At 37.9% G+C, this 18,919-nt stretch overlaps 1 protein-coding gene across 4 annotated transcripts in view; it reads left to right on the top strand.

Moving 5' to 3' along the window:
• The window catches only part of LOC136257407 (mitogen-activated protein kinase kinase kinase 15-like), a 39,939-nt gene that overhangs the window by 6,693 nt on the left and 14,327 nt on the right, over positions 1-18,919 (top strand). For 3 of the 4 annotated variants that reach the window (XM_066050597.1, XM_066050600.1, XM_066050601.1), the window contains 16 exons: positions 1,144-1,256; positions 1,557-1,716; positions 2,159-2,315; positions 2,627-2,704; positions 2,976-3,070; positions 5,009-5,107; positions 5,548-5,629; positions 6,600-6,727; positions 6,805-6,932; positions 7,142-7,384; positions 9,490-9,617; positions 12,782-12,882; positions 13,415-13,480; positions 16,911-17,030; positions 17,579-17,807; positions 18,084-18,152. In XM_066050597.1, the coding sequence (XP_065906669.1) occupies positions 1,144-1,256; positions 1,557-1,716; positions 2,159-2,315; positions 2,627-2,704; positions 2,976-3,070; positions 5,009-5,107; positions 5,548-5,629; positions 6,600-6,727; positions 6,805-6,932; positions 7,142-7,384; positions 9,490-9,617; positions 12,782-12,882; positions 13,415-13,480; positions 16,911-17,030; positions 17,579-17,807; positions 18,084-18,152 (1,996 nt within the window). The remainder of the gene's footprint in view (positions 1-1,143; positions 1,257-1,556; positions 1,717-2,158; positions 2,316-2,626; positions 2,705-2,975; positions 3,071-5,008; positions 5,108-5,547; positions 5,630-6,599; positions 6,728-6,804; positions 6,933-7,141; positions 7,385-9,489; positions 9,618-12,781; positions 12,883-13,414; positions 13,481-16,910; positions 17,031-17,578; positions 17,808-18,083; positions 18,153-18,919) is intronic. The other variant, XM_066050598.1, reaches the window with a different exon arrangement.

The following is an 18,919-nucleotide window of genomic DNA, read 5'->3' as shown; positions in this document are numbered from 1 at the left end:
AAATTTCAACATGTGTCATTCTGTTAGTAAGTTACAACCATTGTAATAAGCACCTGTAATTTATTTTTCATATACGTACTTGCTGTACAAATCTGTAGTTGCTACTTTGTGAGGCTGTAACTCCCAAAGTCATTGCTATGTCAGGCTGAAACTTTGCCATAGCATACATTTAATAGTTATACCATGGCCAAGAGGGATTTGCCTGATATATATGCCCAAGCCCGAGGGCCACAGGCCCAAGGGCGCGGGCATATATATCAGGCAAATCCAGAGTGGCCATGGTATAAGTAATATATACCACTCTGGCATGCTCACCTAATAGGTGAAGGAAGACAAACCTGCATTCACCACATTACTTTTATACAGAGGTTTGCAAAAATCGATTGTGGGTTTAAATTGTGGGCACAAAAAAGAAATGATTGTGGGTTTCACTGGTTGTAGTGATACCATTTTAAACCAAATAATCACTTTGTGGATGAATAAAGTTACCTAAGGTGCTAAAATAAACACTTAGACATATAGGTTGTGAATGTTTGAGGCATCTTTTCGTACAGTTGAAATGTACTCTGTTGAAAAACAATCCACATTGCAAAAATGATTATTTAGTGATGCTTAGTAACTGAACTATGCAATGCTGACTCATTCATTTCTTTTTACTTCACAACAATGCCCCTGACTAAATCAACATGTTTAATTCAAACCCACAATGCAAAACTTTAAGCAGCTCTAATTCAAACCCACAATGCAAACTTTAAGCATCTCTATATAAATAATCAAAGGGAACTGATGCTTTGTAGCTGCCTCAGCATCAAAGGCAGTTGTGGTCAGGGCTATATCATGATATTGCCCTAACCACAGGGCAATATCTAGATATTGCCCTGTGGTCAGGGAAATATGTGATATATAACCCTGTGATTTCCTTTGATCTGAGGTGTCAAAGTGGTATATTTGGTTATATAAGAAGATTATAAATATTAATAAACAGGAATTTGAAAAATGCGTGATTGTGTCAGGCTTCACAGGTCCAGTCACATATGGAAAGGTCAATGTTTTTTTTGTTTTTTGTCAGTGCTTTATACTGGAACACATACCTGTACATTGTACAATGTGATGAGTGAATACATTTCCTATTCTCCTTGTTAGGTATCGTGAAGGATTTCAAGTCCAACCTAACGAGTATGCCGGCATCAATCTAGCTACCTTACTGGTGATATCTGGGAAGTCATTTGCTGCTTCAGCTGAACTGAGACACATTGGTTAGTTTATGGCTGCTGGTATCGGAGAATTAATTTAATTGAAACCCTATAGACTTTTTAAGTATGGCATAATGTCAGAGTACAGTAAGAATGCAGCTCAGTATGTTGCTTTAAAAACTTCTTTCAAACTATAATTAGCTATGTAAGTAAGACCAGTGGCCTCAGAGGTGGTGTTTGTAATGCCTCTAGATTAAACTATATCGCCTTATCTGATTACATAAAAGGCTTTCCCTTTAGTTCTCTAATACTTCCTGTCATATTATTATACTATAATACATACACTTGTTGTTCACCTCACAGGAATGACCCTGAACACTCTGATTGGTCGTAAAGGAGACCTGGAGTCCCAACAAGACTACTGGATAGTAGCCACATTCTTTGAGATCAGTGTACTAGCTGAGAACTATACTAAGACCAACCAAGCTGCTCTGTGTATGTTCAAGTTGAAACCTCCAGAATGGTCAGTGTAAATAATCTACAGGGAGTGTGTGACTGTCTTGCACAGAATAAATTGTCACTATACACTGTCTGTATACTGCTCTTAAACTGTATATGTTTCAAATGCTGTTCAGCTCCACCTCCCCCTTACACACTTGTTTCTCAGTTATATGGCTATCACTGACAAAGCCAAACAATTATTATTGACAAGAGACTAGGAGCTGCATTGCTACAATACCTCTTTGGTGGCCAGTTTACCTACAAACCTATTACGTAGTTGTTTTCCTTATGGGAAAACAATTGTATTTTGTTGTACTCTGCTGTGGAAGTTTTCCAAGTCACTAAATCTCTGGGAAGTAGGGAGCTAAATTCCAACTCATGTAGTGGTGGTTTGATGTCTAGCTACCATATAAAATGTACCTACAGTATACAGGTTTGTACTGTTCTAAACATGTCCTTTACAGGTACTTGAAGTCAACAGTTAACAACATTCAGTTGATCAGTAAGTTCCGTGTTACTAGTGAAGAAGAAGTGGTTAGTAGGGAGAAGAGGTTGTTTGGCTTCTGGATGGAATTCTTCATTGAAGCCATCAAACAGGAGTCATCTGGAACACAGTTCCCTGTATGTGTGCCTATCCATATGTCTGCTTGTGTTGTGTGTCTGTATGTGTGTTTGTCCACATTGTTTGTGTGCGTTTCCGTGCATGTACATGTGTGGCTGTTACGTATGTCAGTTGCACGTCTGCATTTAATGGCTACTTCTGATTCACCATCAGTGCATCACTTCATAAGTGACAAGTTTGAAGCTTGTACATGTCCTTCTGAAAGGGTCTTCTTCTTATCCTTAAACCATGACCATGTATTGTGTTTTTGCTGTACTGTATACATGTATAATATTCAGTGTTGACTTTATTCACACTACACATTCTTCAGGTGTTGCTATTGGAGCCAGATAAACAATATCAACTATCCTACATCAGTATCCATAGTGCTGACTACTTCACTGATGCTGTAAGTAACCCTAGTATGATACGTACATACATCATTGGTACTAGCTCTCTCTTATCAAAGTGTTTTTTGTGTCTTTGTAACTTCACTTGTGGCACTATGCCAGCTAGTATAACCACAAACAGATTAAAGTATAGTTTAGAATGTGCTGTAGACAAGATGTGTATGTTTAGGGATAACACTACTAGTTATGCTACTGGTTTGTTCACATACATGTCAATTACTCTAATAGTACAATCACATATAACTCAGTTGTTCATTGTACTACTTGTAGAGAATAGATTTGTGGCACTATGCTCCATCTGAAGATAATAAGTCTGGTGTGATCCATGAGTGGAAGTTCCCCTTCAATAACCTGCAGAATATCAGGTCTGTCTGTCCGTCAGTGTGAGTATACCTACTAGAAATGTGCGGATAATCGGGTCAGTTATAGGAGCATGGGTTCCCATAAATGTGTATCTGTAGCTGCTGCTTGTTTTACACAAGTTGCTGATTCAGTACCAAAAAATGAAACAAGTTGCTAATTCAGTACCAAAAAATGAAACAAGTTGCTGATTCAGTACCAAAAAATGAAACAAGTTGCTGATTCAGTACCAATATGCAATAACAAGACTGATATAGCCTTTATTGTAGCAACACTTGTTTGTTGATTAAAGTCCTCTACTGTCTGAATTTAGAGTGCAAATTGTTAGAGAAAACTTTTATGCTACCATATTGCATCATCTTTGTTTATTGGCTTGGTAATATTATTTTATAAGAATATCAGCTAACAGTCATATGTGACCGGATTTGTGAAAACCCGACAATCACACAAGCCTAAATTTACAGTATAAAGCATTGAAAACAATGGATGAAATATTTGTGTATTATTCAAAAAATTCGTAGATTTTTTGAACGCCTCTTTCTTAGTGAAGGAAGGTACTAACAATAAAAACCTGGATGTCGTCTTATTTTCCTACTCAAGAGGAATTGGAAAATCTTTGTTTCGTTGCAGTAGACCCAAGGATACGCAAGTTATGAGCATTTGTTTACGTCACATCAAAACGATCATATGTGATCAATTTTTCTTCATGAATTTCACCTTTGTATGCAGTGAAGAAAGGTGATAAAAGGACAAACTTACCCAGTAATCGATTCCCCTATCCATGGCGAACAAAATGGTGAAAATTTCAGTCCAGGACTTTAATCCGTTCGTAAGTTACAACCGTTTTAGTAAGCGTTTGTAATTTACTTTCCCTATACTTGCTGTACAAATAGATTTTTCTACTTTGTAGGGCTGTAACTCCATAAGTTATTGGCATATGAGGCTGAATCTTTGCCAGAGGAACACTTGGCTAAGTAGATTATAACTATTTAATAAACAGGAATTCGAAAAATGCGCTGCTGTGTCAGGTTTTTGCAGATCTGGTCACATATCTGTGCACCTTTGATACCTACACACGTTTGTGCACTGTGGTGTATCACAAAATTATTTACTAAGAGAAGTGTGCTGGTATGCATTATAATATCATAAGAGTGAACCACCATATATTCAGTGGACATCTAAGAGCTGTTTTGAGAATATGTATCTAAACAGCTTTGTTGTACAATGAAGAGTACTACTATAATGAATGAGCTTACTAAGAAAAGTGTTTTATGTGCGTGCGTGTGTGCGTACGTGCGTACGTGCGTGCGTAAAAGCCACAGTAGTACCTCTCAGTCATCAAAGGGTTGATTAATAACAGGAACTTACACATAAGCACCAAATGCTACAGTACGTATTCAACAATTGAATATTGTGTACACAGTAGTGGTTGCACTGATAGCGAAAATTCAGTTTGAGACTTGCAATATACCCTGTGGTACTGTTAATAGTAAATGTCCCAATTACAAAAAGACTCGTAGTTGCCACTAAAATATAAACTTGATTGTTGCTGTTCACATACGTATGTGTAAGGTGCAGGGGAGTAGGAAGATATTTATTTAACTTATGGGTGCCCAGTGGTAAAGCTGAAGACCAAAAAAAATAAAAAGGTCTCGAGTATGACTGCTTTATTAGTCATTGACTGCTCTATTAGAATATCTCCATCTTTTCAGTAATATATAGTACAGTGTGCTGACATCCATTAGTTACACCACTGGAAATATTTATGGGTGCCCAAGCACCCGTGGCACTCATGCTTCCTACACCCCTGAGGTGGCCTACAGAAACTCTGACAGTTTCATTGAATTGATGTTCAGAAATTGTTTTTACTTTCCCTTCTCTGTTGGTTTTGTACACACATGACTATCATGTAAATACATAACTCATATCATCTCCCCATACAGCATATATCAGAAAGATACTCGTAGTGTGTTCCTCTATGTGTTACATCATTTTGCTGAAGACTTTCAAGTGTTCTTCTCCTCCACCTCTCAAGCCCAGAGGTGAGCTGTAAATCATGTAGTGGATTGTGGAAAGTTGTTAATAAATAAGTACATAATACTGTGTGAGAATTTTGTGTACAAAACAGAACACTCCCTCTTTAAAAGCCCTCAATATGTGGTGAGAAAACTGATCCTAATCACACTTCAGTAAATGGTTTCAAAGTTTTAACCTGAAATCAAAGGCAGCTACGTACAGTGAATGCTCTAACTAATTGATGCATCTTTGATGTACGTAAATCTTCATACATGCTGGAAAAGCATCCCAATTCCCTTCATGTTACATGAAACATGACTAGTACAATAGACTGACAACATGCATGTTTAGGAGGTCATGCAAGTCATTGTAAATTACATGTATCATGACATGGTACAGTACCATATTTCAAGTTGGGTAATTCTGTGTCCCTAATTCTGTCATTACACATTTGATGACATCACAGGTTCTACGATCTGGTGTCCACTATGATGAGTGAAGGAGGGAAAGCCCCTATTGACTCAGTCACTCACCAAGAAGACTTACAAGTGAGACCCTTATGTGGGACTGAGCACATCAACTGCAATAGTTGTATGTTTGTGAGTATTCATCCCATTTTGTTTGGGATGAATACTTGCAAGCAAAATGGGTGTCACGCCCTTTAATTAGTGAGTTTTTTAATCCCTCTCACTAAAATGCTTGCTAAAATGATAGCAGAAAAAAAAGATTTTCCCACAAAATGACATCAGTATATGAACAGATTACTATGGCTGCTGGGACCATTCAGTGGAGGATGTCACAGATGAAAATCACACTCCTTGACATCTCTTCCCTTAATCCCAGACCCACTACAGGTGCTAGTGAGTCAAACACCTCATCTGGGATGTACTAACGTACAATTCTGTAGGCCAATCTCTAGTGTGATGCTTACATGTTTGTGACTGCTCTATTAGAATGTTTATGGTCATACAGGTGGATAGGAGATTGACTGTTTTATTAGAGTATCTCAATCTTTTTGAATACATACATCATGTTAAGGCAGTATACAGACACAATGTGGAGCTTATAAATCCCTGAAGGCCTGAAGCTGTAGCTCACAAGTGCAGGGTGGGCAGTGTGTGCAAACCTGAAAGTGTAAAGCACAAGTCCAGTGAGAGCATTATTGGGCCTGAGGGCTTATAGACTCCACATTATACCTGTATAACTGCTTTAGACTGTATCGTATAATTAGTTGTGACTATTTGTGCAATAGCATCAACAAAAGCAGCTGTATCTTTCACAACTGTACTACCGCCATGACAACCGTGCATGCTTACGTGACACAGTTAATCACCTTCTTTACATCACTGCATATTAAGAATGCAGATACGTACATTTGACAAACCTAGATTTTGTGCATACATATATGTTAAATTGTGCCTAGAGTATTTGAGATTTATTACCCACCCAAAACAGACTACAGTAAATAGACACAGTCAGTCACTACACACTTGTTATCTCTACCACATCACACTGTAGTATGAGTATGAAGTGGACAGTAATGGTGACCGAGTGGTGTTGGGTAAAGGATCATTTGGAGCTGTCTACTCTGCCATTGATCTTGTCACCAAGAGAAAAATGGCCATCAAGGAAATCAGTGATACTGGGTAAGATTAAGTCAGTGATAGAAATACACATGTCAGTAGTTGGACAGTGTATTTACTATAGATTTTTGTTATCGTAGAGATTTTCAGTCACTGGAGGAAGAGATCAGACTCCATTGTCACCTCCAACACAAGAACATTGTGTCCTACTATGGTACACTGGCTGAGAATGGAGTGTTTAAGATCTTCATGGAACAAGTTCCTGGAGGTGAGGTATAAATGTGACGATTATTTGATCAGGAGCACATCAAATAAGGGAAAATGTAACCCTGTACACATGGCTGCCATGTATTGTACTATAAAAGTAACATTTGAAATTTGGACTTTATATGGAAGTTTTCTAACAACCAAATTCACCCATGCATGGGACCTACAGATGTACATACAGGCTTTTACACATACATCCCATCTCAACAGGTAGCCTGTCAGACTTACTGAAGCACAAATGGGGACCACTGTTGGAAGATGAAGGTACCATCAAGTTCTACACTAAACAGATCATCGATGGTATCAAATACCTTCATGAGCAGAAGATAGTTCACCGAGACATCAAGGGGGATAATGTACTAGTCAACATGTACACTGGTCAACTAAAGATATCTGACTTTGGAACATCTAAGAGGCTAGCTGGACTACAACACCAGATGGCTTCTTTTAAGGGTAAGTAGTGAGTATGGACACTTGAGGACACCTGTGTATCCCAGACACTTTATCGTAGTGTAGAGTATCAATTTTACGTGGTTCCGATGTACCTCCATATATAGAATGCAACCCTAACCTTCCAAGTATGTACATGGTTAACCTCATGCAGTGTGTAGTCAAGCCTCCAGTGAAGCAGCTACACCAAGTTCTAAATGTGCAGAATAATGTTTGAATATTTTTGTTCCCGATATACAGTACATACATACTTTACCAGAGCTAGAATGGTTGGCCATTTTCAAATTTCAGCATATAGCCAACCAAATCTGCTAAACACTTTCAAATGATAAAGTACAAAAAAGGAATGGCCCACTTCTATTTCTGTCATATGCAGGCATGATGAGTTATGTAAGTAGTTGTTAATAGCATACCACAAGAGATCACATGATGTTTTATTGGTGATCTCTTGCTTCCTTCCTGTTAACCTTTACCATATCCTACCTGGTACATAGTCACTTCCTGTTTAACTTCCTGACTGTTCTATTAGAATATCCTAATTGCTTCGTCATCGTGTCATGTGCAAATCAGAACGGATTTTGGAAAAGCAATTGTATGTACTATGTTGTATGGTTGGTTCTAAAGTTTCAAATTTCATGAGTAGAACTACTTCCACAGATTTCTACAAATTTGGTTTAACCATGGATAATTTTCATCGCTGCATAGTATACAAAATTACATGTTCCATAGACTTCTTGTTGTGAAGTTTAGTTTACCTAGTATCTTGTGAGGCTATCAAACTCATATAGATCAGATCAATACACTCTTATACATTGTTCATTAGTTATTTTCTTAAACCGACTTTGTCTATCTAACGTTCCATCCCCTGTGAAGGAAAACGTCACACAGATATGATGATAATGAAATTTTCAACACTCTCCCAACACACTAGTTGACAATCTGTTGTCAGTAACAAAATGTTCCATAATTTAGTTTGGAAAAATTTTACTGGTTATGTGGTATGGCTCAAATTAGCTTGTTGGTCTCTTCAAATACAACCAAAAATGTCTGTAACTTGCATACTCAGCGTAAACATGGTAATGGAGTAGTGCTAATACTTTGATTGATTTAAAATAGTATGCCATCACATGTACGTCATATGTGGTTCAGATGGTAGCTGCCTGTTCAACACTAACCACATTATATTTTCTGTGTTGATAGTTTTATTAGGCATGATGTTTAGCAAACATAGTCAGATCATTTTACATGTGATGTGGTCACATGACATGAACTAGTTGTGCTGTATGACCATCCTTCCTCTTTTCTGATTGGAGTGGGTTAGGAGTTGTTTACTAGTAAAGTCATCATCATCAGTAAAAACAGATAACAGTTTTGAAGTGTGACACATCATATGATAGTAGTGTGACACATTGACAGTACACATGCTCTTACTACCAAAATACAGGTCCTGTGGTATTGGTTTTGTAGTGTGTGGATGTACCAGCCATATGCTAAAAGTTTGAAAGTATTGGCTCAACTGTATGCATACAAGGAACTATTGTATGGCTAAAATGGCCCAGATGTTTTCATCAGAGACAAACTTGCCATTTTCATGATTTTTGCTGAATACGAACAGTACAATCAGTGCTTTATCTAATGCGCCTTGGAAACAGTTGCCACAAGATGTAAAAATTAATTTTCAGAAACATGTAGTTTTGTCCAATGCAAATTTGCCAGAATGGCATTGCAGTTAACGTACTGTATTTGTGCTTGTCATATGTATTTCCAGTGAATTAGGTGTCACATCCTTGTGTGTCATACTGTATGCTACGTATTCAGGTAATTCTTATCTTTGTACGTCCTTACAACTATTATGGTTTCTTCATACAATGTGTAACATTTTAATAACACCTTACAAAATTGTAACTGCTATCCCACAAGAAGGCTAATACAGCCCTGATGATGTAACATGTTGGAATCTTGAAACTAAAACTATTTGGAATGTTGTCTAACTTAAAAGTTTTAGCCGATATAATGTGACATTTTTGAAGCATTATTACATGTCATTATTTTTCATTACCAAATAAGTAGTACACTTGGTGATGTCACATCCTTGTAATAATATTCAGGTACAATGCAGTTTATGGCTCCAGAGGTGATCACAGCTGGACAGAGAGGGTATGGTCCTCCTGCTGACATCTGGTCACTGGGGTGTACTGTGGTAGAAATGGCAACTGGTAAACCACCCTTCTATGATGTAAGTACTACTTGTGGCTGGGGAGTAGAAATGTCTGTCTGCATGTAGTGTTAAAATGATACAAATTGCTGTTTGTCTATGACATCTTTTGTATTTCAAATAACTCATAAATCCGTTTTCTTCCGCAACATTAATCCTCTATAACCTGTTATATAATACAGTGTAACTATGATAGCTGTCACACTCTTTGATAGTTAAACAAGTATATTCTTATGTTATTTATGTACACGTTTACTTGTGATGTTACCAACGGTTACATACATGCATTGATCACAATTATATGTACTCATGTTTTAACATTTTAATTTCTTTTTTCATATTGCCAGTGCCAAGCTGAAGTACTTGGCTAGCTACAAATTTTTCATAATTTTTTACCAACCAAATCATGAAACTGATTGCTCAGACCAAAACTTGTCCATCTAAAATAACCTGCTATCTGGTACATAGAGGGATGCTAATTAATCCTCAGCTTCAGCCTTGTCAACTTCACTGTACATCTTTGGTTTATCCTCTGTGTGTAACACTTTCTAATCATCAGAATTTCATTTCCACCTTCCATTAAAATAACATCACCATAGTAACCTACTTCAATACTTTTCACACGTATCATCACCTCCTTAGCCATCCGCAGGTCCTGTAACATGCGTAGTGAAGTCTTGATGACATGCCTTGAATCTGTGCTTCACATTCATCCTCCATGATAAGGTGGTACTTCAAACTAAACTCTCTTTGTGTTTGTTGTCATTCAACAATTCAATGTGTAAACAAATATCTTGTTGTGTAAAATTACTATATGACCATTTCAACAAATCAATGAATCTGTCTACAGGTGTATTACATATACGTAGTACTGAGTTAGCAATTCAGGTAATAGACTATTGAACTCCTCCAGAAGTTGCAACACTTACAAATAGTACCACATAACTACAGTAATGTTATTTCTGAGTACTTACATGTGATGTAATGTGATGTGTCACTAACAAAGGTAATGTTATACTTTATATGAACTAATTGTTATGGACTTTTTTTCATAATGACTTGGATGGGTGCTTATTGTCAAGAATTCATTTTAATATGTATGAACTCTCTTGTCAGTCTTGTGTTATGTTCATCATAAAGTTTCCTATCATCCTCTAAGCTACATACATACACTTATTCATAATGAGTCTTGACTATGAGATACAAACTGTGTACATGAAGCTATGAAACTTTGGGATCATTTGTAACCAGGCTTGCAAAATTAGTGCATGTAGACACATAAAATTTTCCCACTTGTAACTTCCATTGCTCATAATTTTTGTGCCATCATGCTATGGGCTTGAAATTTTCAGCATGTATTATTAATCACCTATAGCAGAATTCGATTATTCTTTTCAAGTACTGACTAATTTGTTGCCTCCCTGCAGAGGTATAGTTGAACAATGATCAATCCTAATGAACCAAGTAAAAAGTCACGATTGTTAAGTACTGCAGGGGGAAATCCCTGATCCCAGGTTGTGTGGCTCCTCAGACACTTGTCTAGACTACAAGCTGTCTGTGGATCAAGTCACCACCTGGTGTGGGATTTTTTCTGTATTCAACATAGTTTGCAGGTTCAGTGCCACAGGCTAATTTGTTGCCTCCCTGCAGGTCCCTAGAGGGATAGTTGAACAATGATACTGAGATGTGTCTTGTTGTGTGACATAGTGTAGTTTGTGTCTACATGACCTATTGCTACACGCCCAGTCACATACTGTAATGCATACGTTTGTCCTTTAAAATTATGTGTAGTTTTGTTTCATCATGCAACAAGTGTTTTATTGACTGGTATGGCTTTTTGTTGATTATTTCAACCCAAATGGCACTCCCATCCACTTCATCCCTCTAATTCAAAGTAAAAACAAAAGAAATATTATTGCCCATAAAGCCATAGTATACTAAAATACAGTCAGCTACCTGTGGGAATATGGCTTCGTTTTATTTGATTTGAAATCTCATTAAGAACATCCCTTCTACCGTTACTGAATGTACTTATATAGTCATAATACACACATACCAGACATTTTTGGTGTTTTGTTAATCAAAATGTTATACCACTGTGCTATGAATAACCCTCTAAATTAAAAGGAAAATCTCTGCAATAAGGACAAATGTTTCAATCCCAACATGTCTAACTCTAAAGAGCCCTCCATGGTGCAGCAAATGTCATCCCAAAATTCTGGGTCCCAAAGTGCCATTTTAGATAGAGAGCTAGAGGCTCCCCCCATAGTTGTGTTTGTGGCCATTAATTGAGTACATACATTTTAACTTTTGAATGAATTACATTAACGATATGATGAAACCTCTTGAGCCAGGTAGAGTCTGTGAGACCACCACATGCATGTGTGTGCAGTGCTACAACATAATATTATTAGGAGATATTTGTTAAAAAATTTTTTTTAAAAAGGCTTCTACATGTACAAGTCGGATACCAACAGTCCTTTATAAAGAGATTTCAGTATACAAAATACTTTTTTTATATTCTTATGTAATGTCCTATTATAGCTGTGTAATAGCAGCTGGCAAGATGTAGTGTAGGAACTATTAAGAGTTCTAGTAATACATTTTGAAACTAACCTTATATGGCTGTATATTATAATCTTGTCCCCAGTGGTATTGATGATGTAATAATATTTTTTTTACTAATGGCTTTTAAAAAGGTCTTTGTAAATCGATTAAAGATGAAACAACACACTTGTAGCTGCGAATATGTATGTCTCGTAGGCTTGTACTGAGTTACAGTGTAATCACCGAGCAATCATTCTTCACTTGAGACGTGCTGTTTTTATGCGTAAATATAAGACTTGGACTTGCTATTTAACACTTTGCAAAATTCTGTTGACAAAATGATACTAGTTCCCCTGTCAGTATAGCCAACTGGTTCCTAATATTTCTAGTGTATAATTCCAAACGTACTGATATAAGAAAGAATTCAAAAATAGTTTGGTTTTTGCTACAGCATTTACAAATAATATTTGATATACTGAAACCTACGTTGACTGTGTAAAGAGATCACCTGACCCTGAAATGTGTCATTTGTGTGCAAAGTGACCTTCTTGTTCATAAGTAATGATCACATAGAAACACATTTCTCTGTATCCACAATTAAAGAATGTGGTCAGGTTTTGCTTTTCTGCTTGTTGTAGTTGGGTTGTCCAGAGGCAGCCATTTTCATGGTTGGCAAGTACCAGACACATCCCGATATTCCAGAGAGCATGAGCAGTGAAGCACAATCATTTATGTTAAAGTGAGTAATATATCTGCCACTAAATGTGTGTGAATGTATACTAGTATGTCTTGTTAAGGTACTCTGTTGGTTTGAGTGTAGTCTGAAGTAAAGTGTTTTCTTTCCTTTGTTGATAAGCATTATTCATAGTAGTTCCATTTGAGTTTCATTTACTGTATTTTTGGAACTAGACATTTTTTGTAAGGAGTCTCATTAACTGGTAGAGTTTCTGCTGGACCTAACCATAATTTGGTTGGATACCAACCTGTAATACACAGTGGAACTTCTCCATACAAGGGACACTATGCATTTAACGTCTCTTTAAGGGACAGCTTCTGAGGTCCTAATAGATCTCTACCAATACAACTGATATATGACAACTACGAGACCTCCTTATACCAATAAAAATTAGTTGGTCCCAAAATTTCCATTATGCAGAGGCCCCACACTGTGTGTGACATATGCTATATTATTGTGGGACAGCATAATGTATGCATGTACATATGTCATTTTAACAATGATCATGATTCACCTACACTTTCTATCACTGCAGGTGTTTTGAGCCAGATCCTTCAGTGAGACCTGCAGCAGTCATACTCAGAAATCATCCCTTCTTAGTGTAAGATTGTCTGTTGACAATTGTAATCAGCTATAGTGCAGCGGCATACCAAAAGTATTGTGCACTTTTTGATAAAAGCACCAAAATTGGTACACATGTAGATTATTACCTAACAATCATTTTTGGATATGGAGGCACTCACACTTGTACTCATAGTAGTCATAGCAACAGTTTACAAAATGGCTGCCACGCAAATGATTTCAAACCACTATTAGGAATTTTAGTACTACCAATGAAAAGTTCATGGCAGCAATTTTGCACAAAAAGGACTGCATTTCTTCTAGTAGAATCATGCTAAATCTTTATTGACATGAATAATGCAAATATTGATCATTTTATCTTATTCATAATAGACAATTACTGCACAATCGATTGTTTTAGTTATAAATGCTGGAATAATATATTATAAACTCTCTGTGTGATACAAAATTGAACTTTGTTCAGTTTATTGGAGATTCTCCTTCGAGCAGTGCATTGAAGACCAGCCTTTTTGCACTTGCAGTTGGTACGACACCCCTTCTTGCAGCCACAATAAATCAGCTCATAACAGGTCTTCGATGCTTCTTGAAGTGTGGTCCAGTGTGGTTCATATAGGCCACCATCTGTCTTGATCCAACCTCACCTACTTGGAGAACAAAGTACAGGATCTGGAGTAAGTGCTTGACCCCAGACATGACCACCTTCGAAAGCAGCTTGCTTGACATGCTGCTCCAGAGTAGCGTGTGTGGGTGGAATTCTCTTTACAGATGCTGTCTTTGCAAAGAGTTCTTCCTAGCCTGGTTAACATCAGTGCAGGTGCTTGTTCAGTCATAGATAAGAATGACAGACATCTTAATGACATGCATAGCTTGTTTTGAAATCTCAGTTGGTGCATGTGCTAGCTCCAGCAGTGCATTAGTAAGTTCTGGGAATGAATTCCATACAGCCCATGCAGTTTTCTTGTCATGTCTAACAAATGCTGTCATGGTGTCACATCCAGTAAGTGCATGGAACAGAGGAAGGGTATGCGACTTCTGTGATCCCAGATGAGCTGCAATTTGATGGGCTGCCAAGTATCGGAACTTTTTCCTGCTCCAAATGTTACCAAACTTCATGTTTAGCTGGTAGAGTTTCAGCTACCATCACTGCCAACACTACAACATCTGTATCAACAGTGCGTACTAGTATTTGATGATGGCCATGTTGTGTAGCATGTGCAACATGCAGCATCATGTGACTGTCAGCCTCTTCTATGCTGCATGGACCAATTAAGTGAGTGTCTTGTTGTTGTTGCACACAAAGAACCTGAACCCTATCTGTGACAACCAGTTCTTTGTTATTCTCTTTGAATGAATCACCACGTGCCTTTGAGAGGAAACTAAAGAATTCTTTCTTGTTGAGGTCTACACACAAAAAGTCTTGCCAGTTTCCTAGTATGGGTGCAGATTCAGCAACACGTTGACGTACCCCTTTTCTTCATTTTACCCTGGTTGTTGCTTTGAGAGAGTCAGCTACATAACTGTCCCAGACCAGATCTGGCCATGATGTATGTTGAAGTTAACAGCTTCACTCTCACAGTCTTGGACATAGGCTTTGTCTTTGTCATGGAAGTACAGCACCAATATCTTTATCAAATACAACCATAACATCTCTCCCCTTACTCTGAGCTCGCATATCTGGAAAATTTGCAAGCAGTCTTTGCTTCAATCGGGTTGTATGCTTTCTTTTGTCACTCATGGCTCCAAACTGTTGCATTCTAGACAAGTACAGTTGTGCCATATCAGTGAGTTTGAAAGCTGGTGAAATGCTTGCTTCCAAACAAACTTCTTCAATATACATTACAAGCTCAGCAAACATGATTCCTGATACTACATCATCTTTACAACTTATTTGTTGCTGAGCAGCCTGCACCTTAATTCCTTGCACGGTTCTACAGAGCTAATAAACACTTGGTGTGGTACTTAGCTTCCAAAGCTATTATATCACCTAAACTCAGTTTGGCCAAGAGAAAACTGTCTCCAGTGAGTTTAGCACAATTGCGTACATGTTGGTACACTTGAAAAGTTGTCACCTCATGTAGGCCATCATTACCACCTTCTTCACCACAGAAAAAGTACAATTCCCCACCAGATTTAAGTAAAGACTTCAATCTACTACACTTGTGTGAGCATCATCTACTTCTGGGCTTTGGTGCTCCCTTTCTCTGCTCTTTTTAGCATTTGGTTGTTGTAACGGAGCCTACATGTCTTATGCCACTTAGCCTTATTGGTAATCATAGCTGCTTCAATACCCTGTCCTTAGTGTCCTTCGTTCATTGGTAACTATTCATCAAATTTAACCAGGTTTTCAGCAAGTGATTGATATCCCTTTCCAATATCATTCCTTTTTGAATTCAAAGGGAAGTCAGTGGTTCTGTTGTCACTTCCTGACATATAACGCAAAACTCCCAGTTTGTACCAGCTGGCTGTTGAGATGAAGATGTTTCCCAAGTGTCAAAAAGTTTAAACTTCTTGGAGGATGACATGGTTGTGTTGACAAGCTAGTCCAATGAACTAATAATAACTAGATACATAGCTTGCTACACTGCTCCTCAAAAGACTACTGTAACTGCTCTATTGGAGTATCTCGATTTGACTGCTCTATTAGAGTATCTCAAATAAGGAGGCTCTTTCAAAAGGGAAAACCTCCCTGGATCTGCCCCTATATATATATATATATATACAAACATGCACACAAACCTTTCTGTAACTGCTAACTTTAGAACTTTCAATAAGAAACCAAGCTAAAAACTGCTGAGTTGCACAGTGCTTCAATTACAAAACTTACCATGTGCTTTGACAGTGCTCTATTCAGAATAAATGCCATGTGTTCTCTATGCATATGATAATTTGTTTGTATGTTATTGTGTAGTTGTTTACTTGTTTATATGTCTATTGTGTACTGTTGTGGCAAAGTTTTCAGGTGTTGCAACAAGAAATAGTGTTTTTGTAGCGGCCATTTTGTAAACAGTTGCTATGGCTACCATGAGTACATTTGTGAGTGCCTCCATATCCAAAAATGATTATTAGGTATTAACCTACATGTGTACCAAATTTGGTGCTTTTATCAAAAAATGCACAATAGGCTTGATATCATGGACTATGCCGCTGCACTACTAGAGATATTGTGGTCTGTAGTTTCTCATATTGTCACGCCCACTTAGCAATTCAGCTGACCATGATCAATGCTTACAGTGTACATACCCCTGTAGATGGACAGAAATACATGCAGCCTCACGCACGCGCATACACGCACGCACGCACACACAAACACTACAACACACAAATATTACATGCACAACACAACACATGCATGGACATACACACGTGCAAATACTTATGAGTGAACTTACCTTTCTGTATTTTGTTTTGTTTTTTACGTTGCATTATCTCATACATGTTGTATACAACAGGTCAAGATCATCACGCAGATCTTTTGATCGTAGCCAGTCAACAATGCCACCTTCCCACATCAAACCACCAACAGAAAACAGTACACAACCCAACACTGTTGGAATGAGACCAACCATCAAGTGAGTTAATTAGCTAGCTAGCTAGCGGTACCTTTTCCAATACCAGGTATCCTGTGTGCGTGTATGTGTGCGTGCGTGCGTGCTGCGTGTGTGTGTGTAAGTGCGTGCGTGCATGTGTCAATCTGTGTGTGCATGTGTGTATATAGTGTGCGTGTGTGTGTGTGCATTTGTGTGTGTGTCGATCTGTGTGTGTTGCTTTGGTCTATTCAGCTGTAATGACCCCGGGGTCAACTTGCAAAACAAATACCTGACTGTCCTAGTCTCAGTTGCAGTGTAGTTTTCAAATCCCAAGCCAAAGTATCTCTCATTTTGTATCTCCACCTATGGAATACTAGTACTGACCTTGAAGATTTGCCTGCGTCAATTCCTATAATCTAAATAATGCACACTGGTGCTCATGATTTTGCTTTTCTTTGTTAGGTCATGTGTGTTACTGTGTGTAGTGTAGTGTATGTATATAATATCATAATGTATAGTATGGTCTGTGTTCTAATATACATTCCAGCAGTAGTACAAATGACAAGGTAACACGCAATCTTGTACACTAGGGAGTCAACTGATAATGTGGACGCAGGCGCACACAACACAGACAGTGTAGGTTCCAATAAGAGTGATGGGGGAACCCCCCACCATGTGGCCGGCCGAAAATCTCCTGTGCATTTTCTGTTGCCTATAAGTACACCGAAGACCCCAGGGAAGGGAGACTTCAATCAGCTGATGAACTATACACAGAATCAAATAGTACTGAATAATGTGTTGTCAAAAGAGAAATTTAAAGTGAGTCATTCTAATTGTGCACTGGAATCTGTTAATGTGGACACTTGAGGACTAATAATCCAAACACTTAGTTAAGGTCCCTAATTATCCCTTAGTACATAAAACTGACCTGAAAATCAGGACACCTTGATAATCAGGACACCTTGATATAATCAGGACGCCTTGACATAATCAGGACCCCTTGATAATCAGAACACTATTGGGTGTCCACATTACACGTGCAGCAGTCTATTTGTTGTGCTGTTCACATGACAACCACCTTACCCATCCACACAGATTATCGATGACCTGCTGAACAGACTGGAGGAGTACGGGCAGTTCAGTCATGACAGGGATATTCTGAAGGTAATCACATGTATAAAGTGCTGCATCTTAGCCAGTGGGACATTGGAAAATTTATTGGGAGTGTTTTATGTCATATCGTGACTCGGCCTGCACAAACTGGGCATGTTGCCAAACTACACCCACCACATACAGAGTTATCAAATACCATTGTGACAATAGTACAGTACTGCTCAAATGCAATGTCATCTCACGAGAGTGCAATCGATTAAAAAACTTGCTAATTAAAGAGCATGACACCTGTTTCAATCATGAGCATTTATCCTGTTTCATTTGGGATGAATACTCATGAGCTAAATGGGTGCTGCGCCCTTTAATTGGCAAATTTTTTAATCGGTTGTACTCTCACAAGACGACATTGCATTTGAACGGAACCATACATGATGGTAGGAACCAGAAAGGTTTGTGTTTTCCTGCAAAAAGATACGTACGTATCAACAAAAAAACCTGCCTCATAGTAAACATTTAATCTCCAATTCAGTCATGGCTATACTATTGATAGGTTGTGTATGACTAAAGTAGGAATTAATATCCCTTAGTGTAGCTGTAAGTGTACACTGTAGTCTACTGCACTGAAAACTGTTCAACCGTAGACCATAGAATGATTGCATAGGAGTCCTTGAAGTTTGAAAAAATAAGGAATTGTTTTAGTTGTTTTGCAGGCTCAACTGACCAACTTTTTGGGTTGAAAAGTTTAAATAAATTTTTCATAAGTAACAAATCACCACTATAAACTCTGAGCACAATCTTCATATTCTTCTAATGCTGTT

The sequence above is a fragment of the Dysidea avara genome, chromosome 6, assembly GCF_963678975.1.
Source record: "Dysidea avara chromosome 6, odDysAvar1.4, whole genome shotgun sequence".
Taxonomy (NCBI): Eukaryota; Metazoa; Porifera; class Demospongiae; order Dictyoceratida; family Dysideidae; genus Dysidea; species Dysidea avara.
Note: the sequence above shows the minus strand (reverse complement) of the source record. Positions and strands in the feature narration are given on the sequence as shown.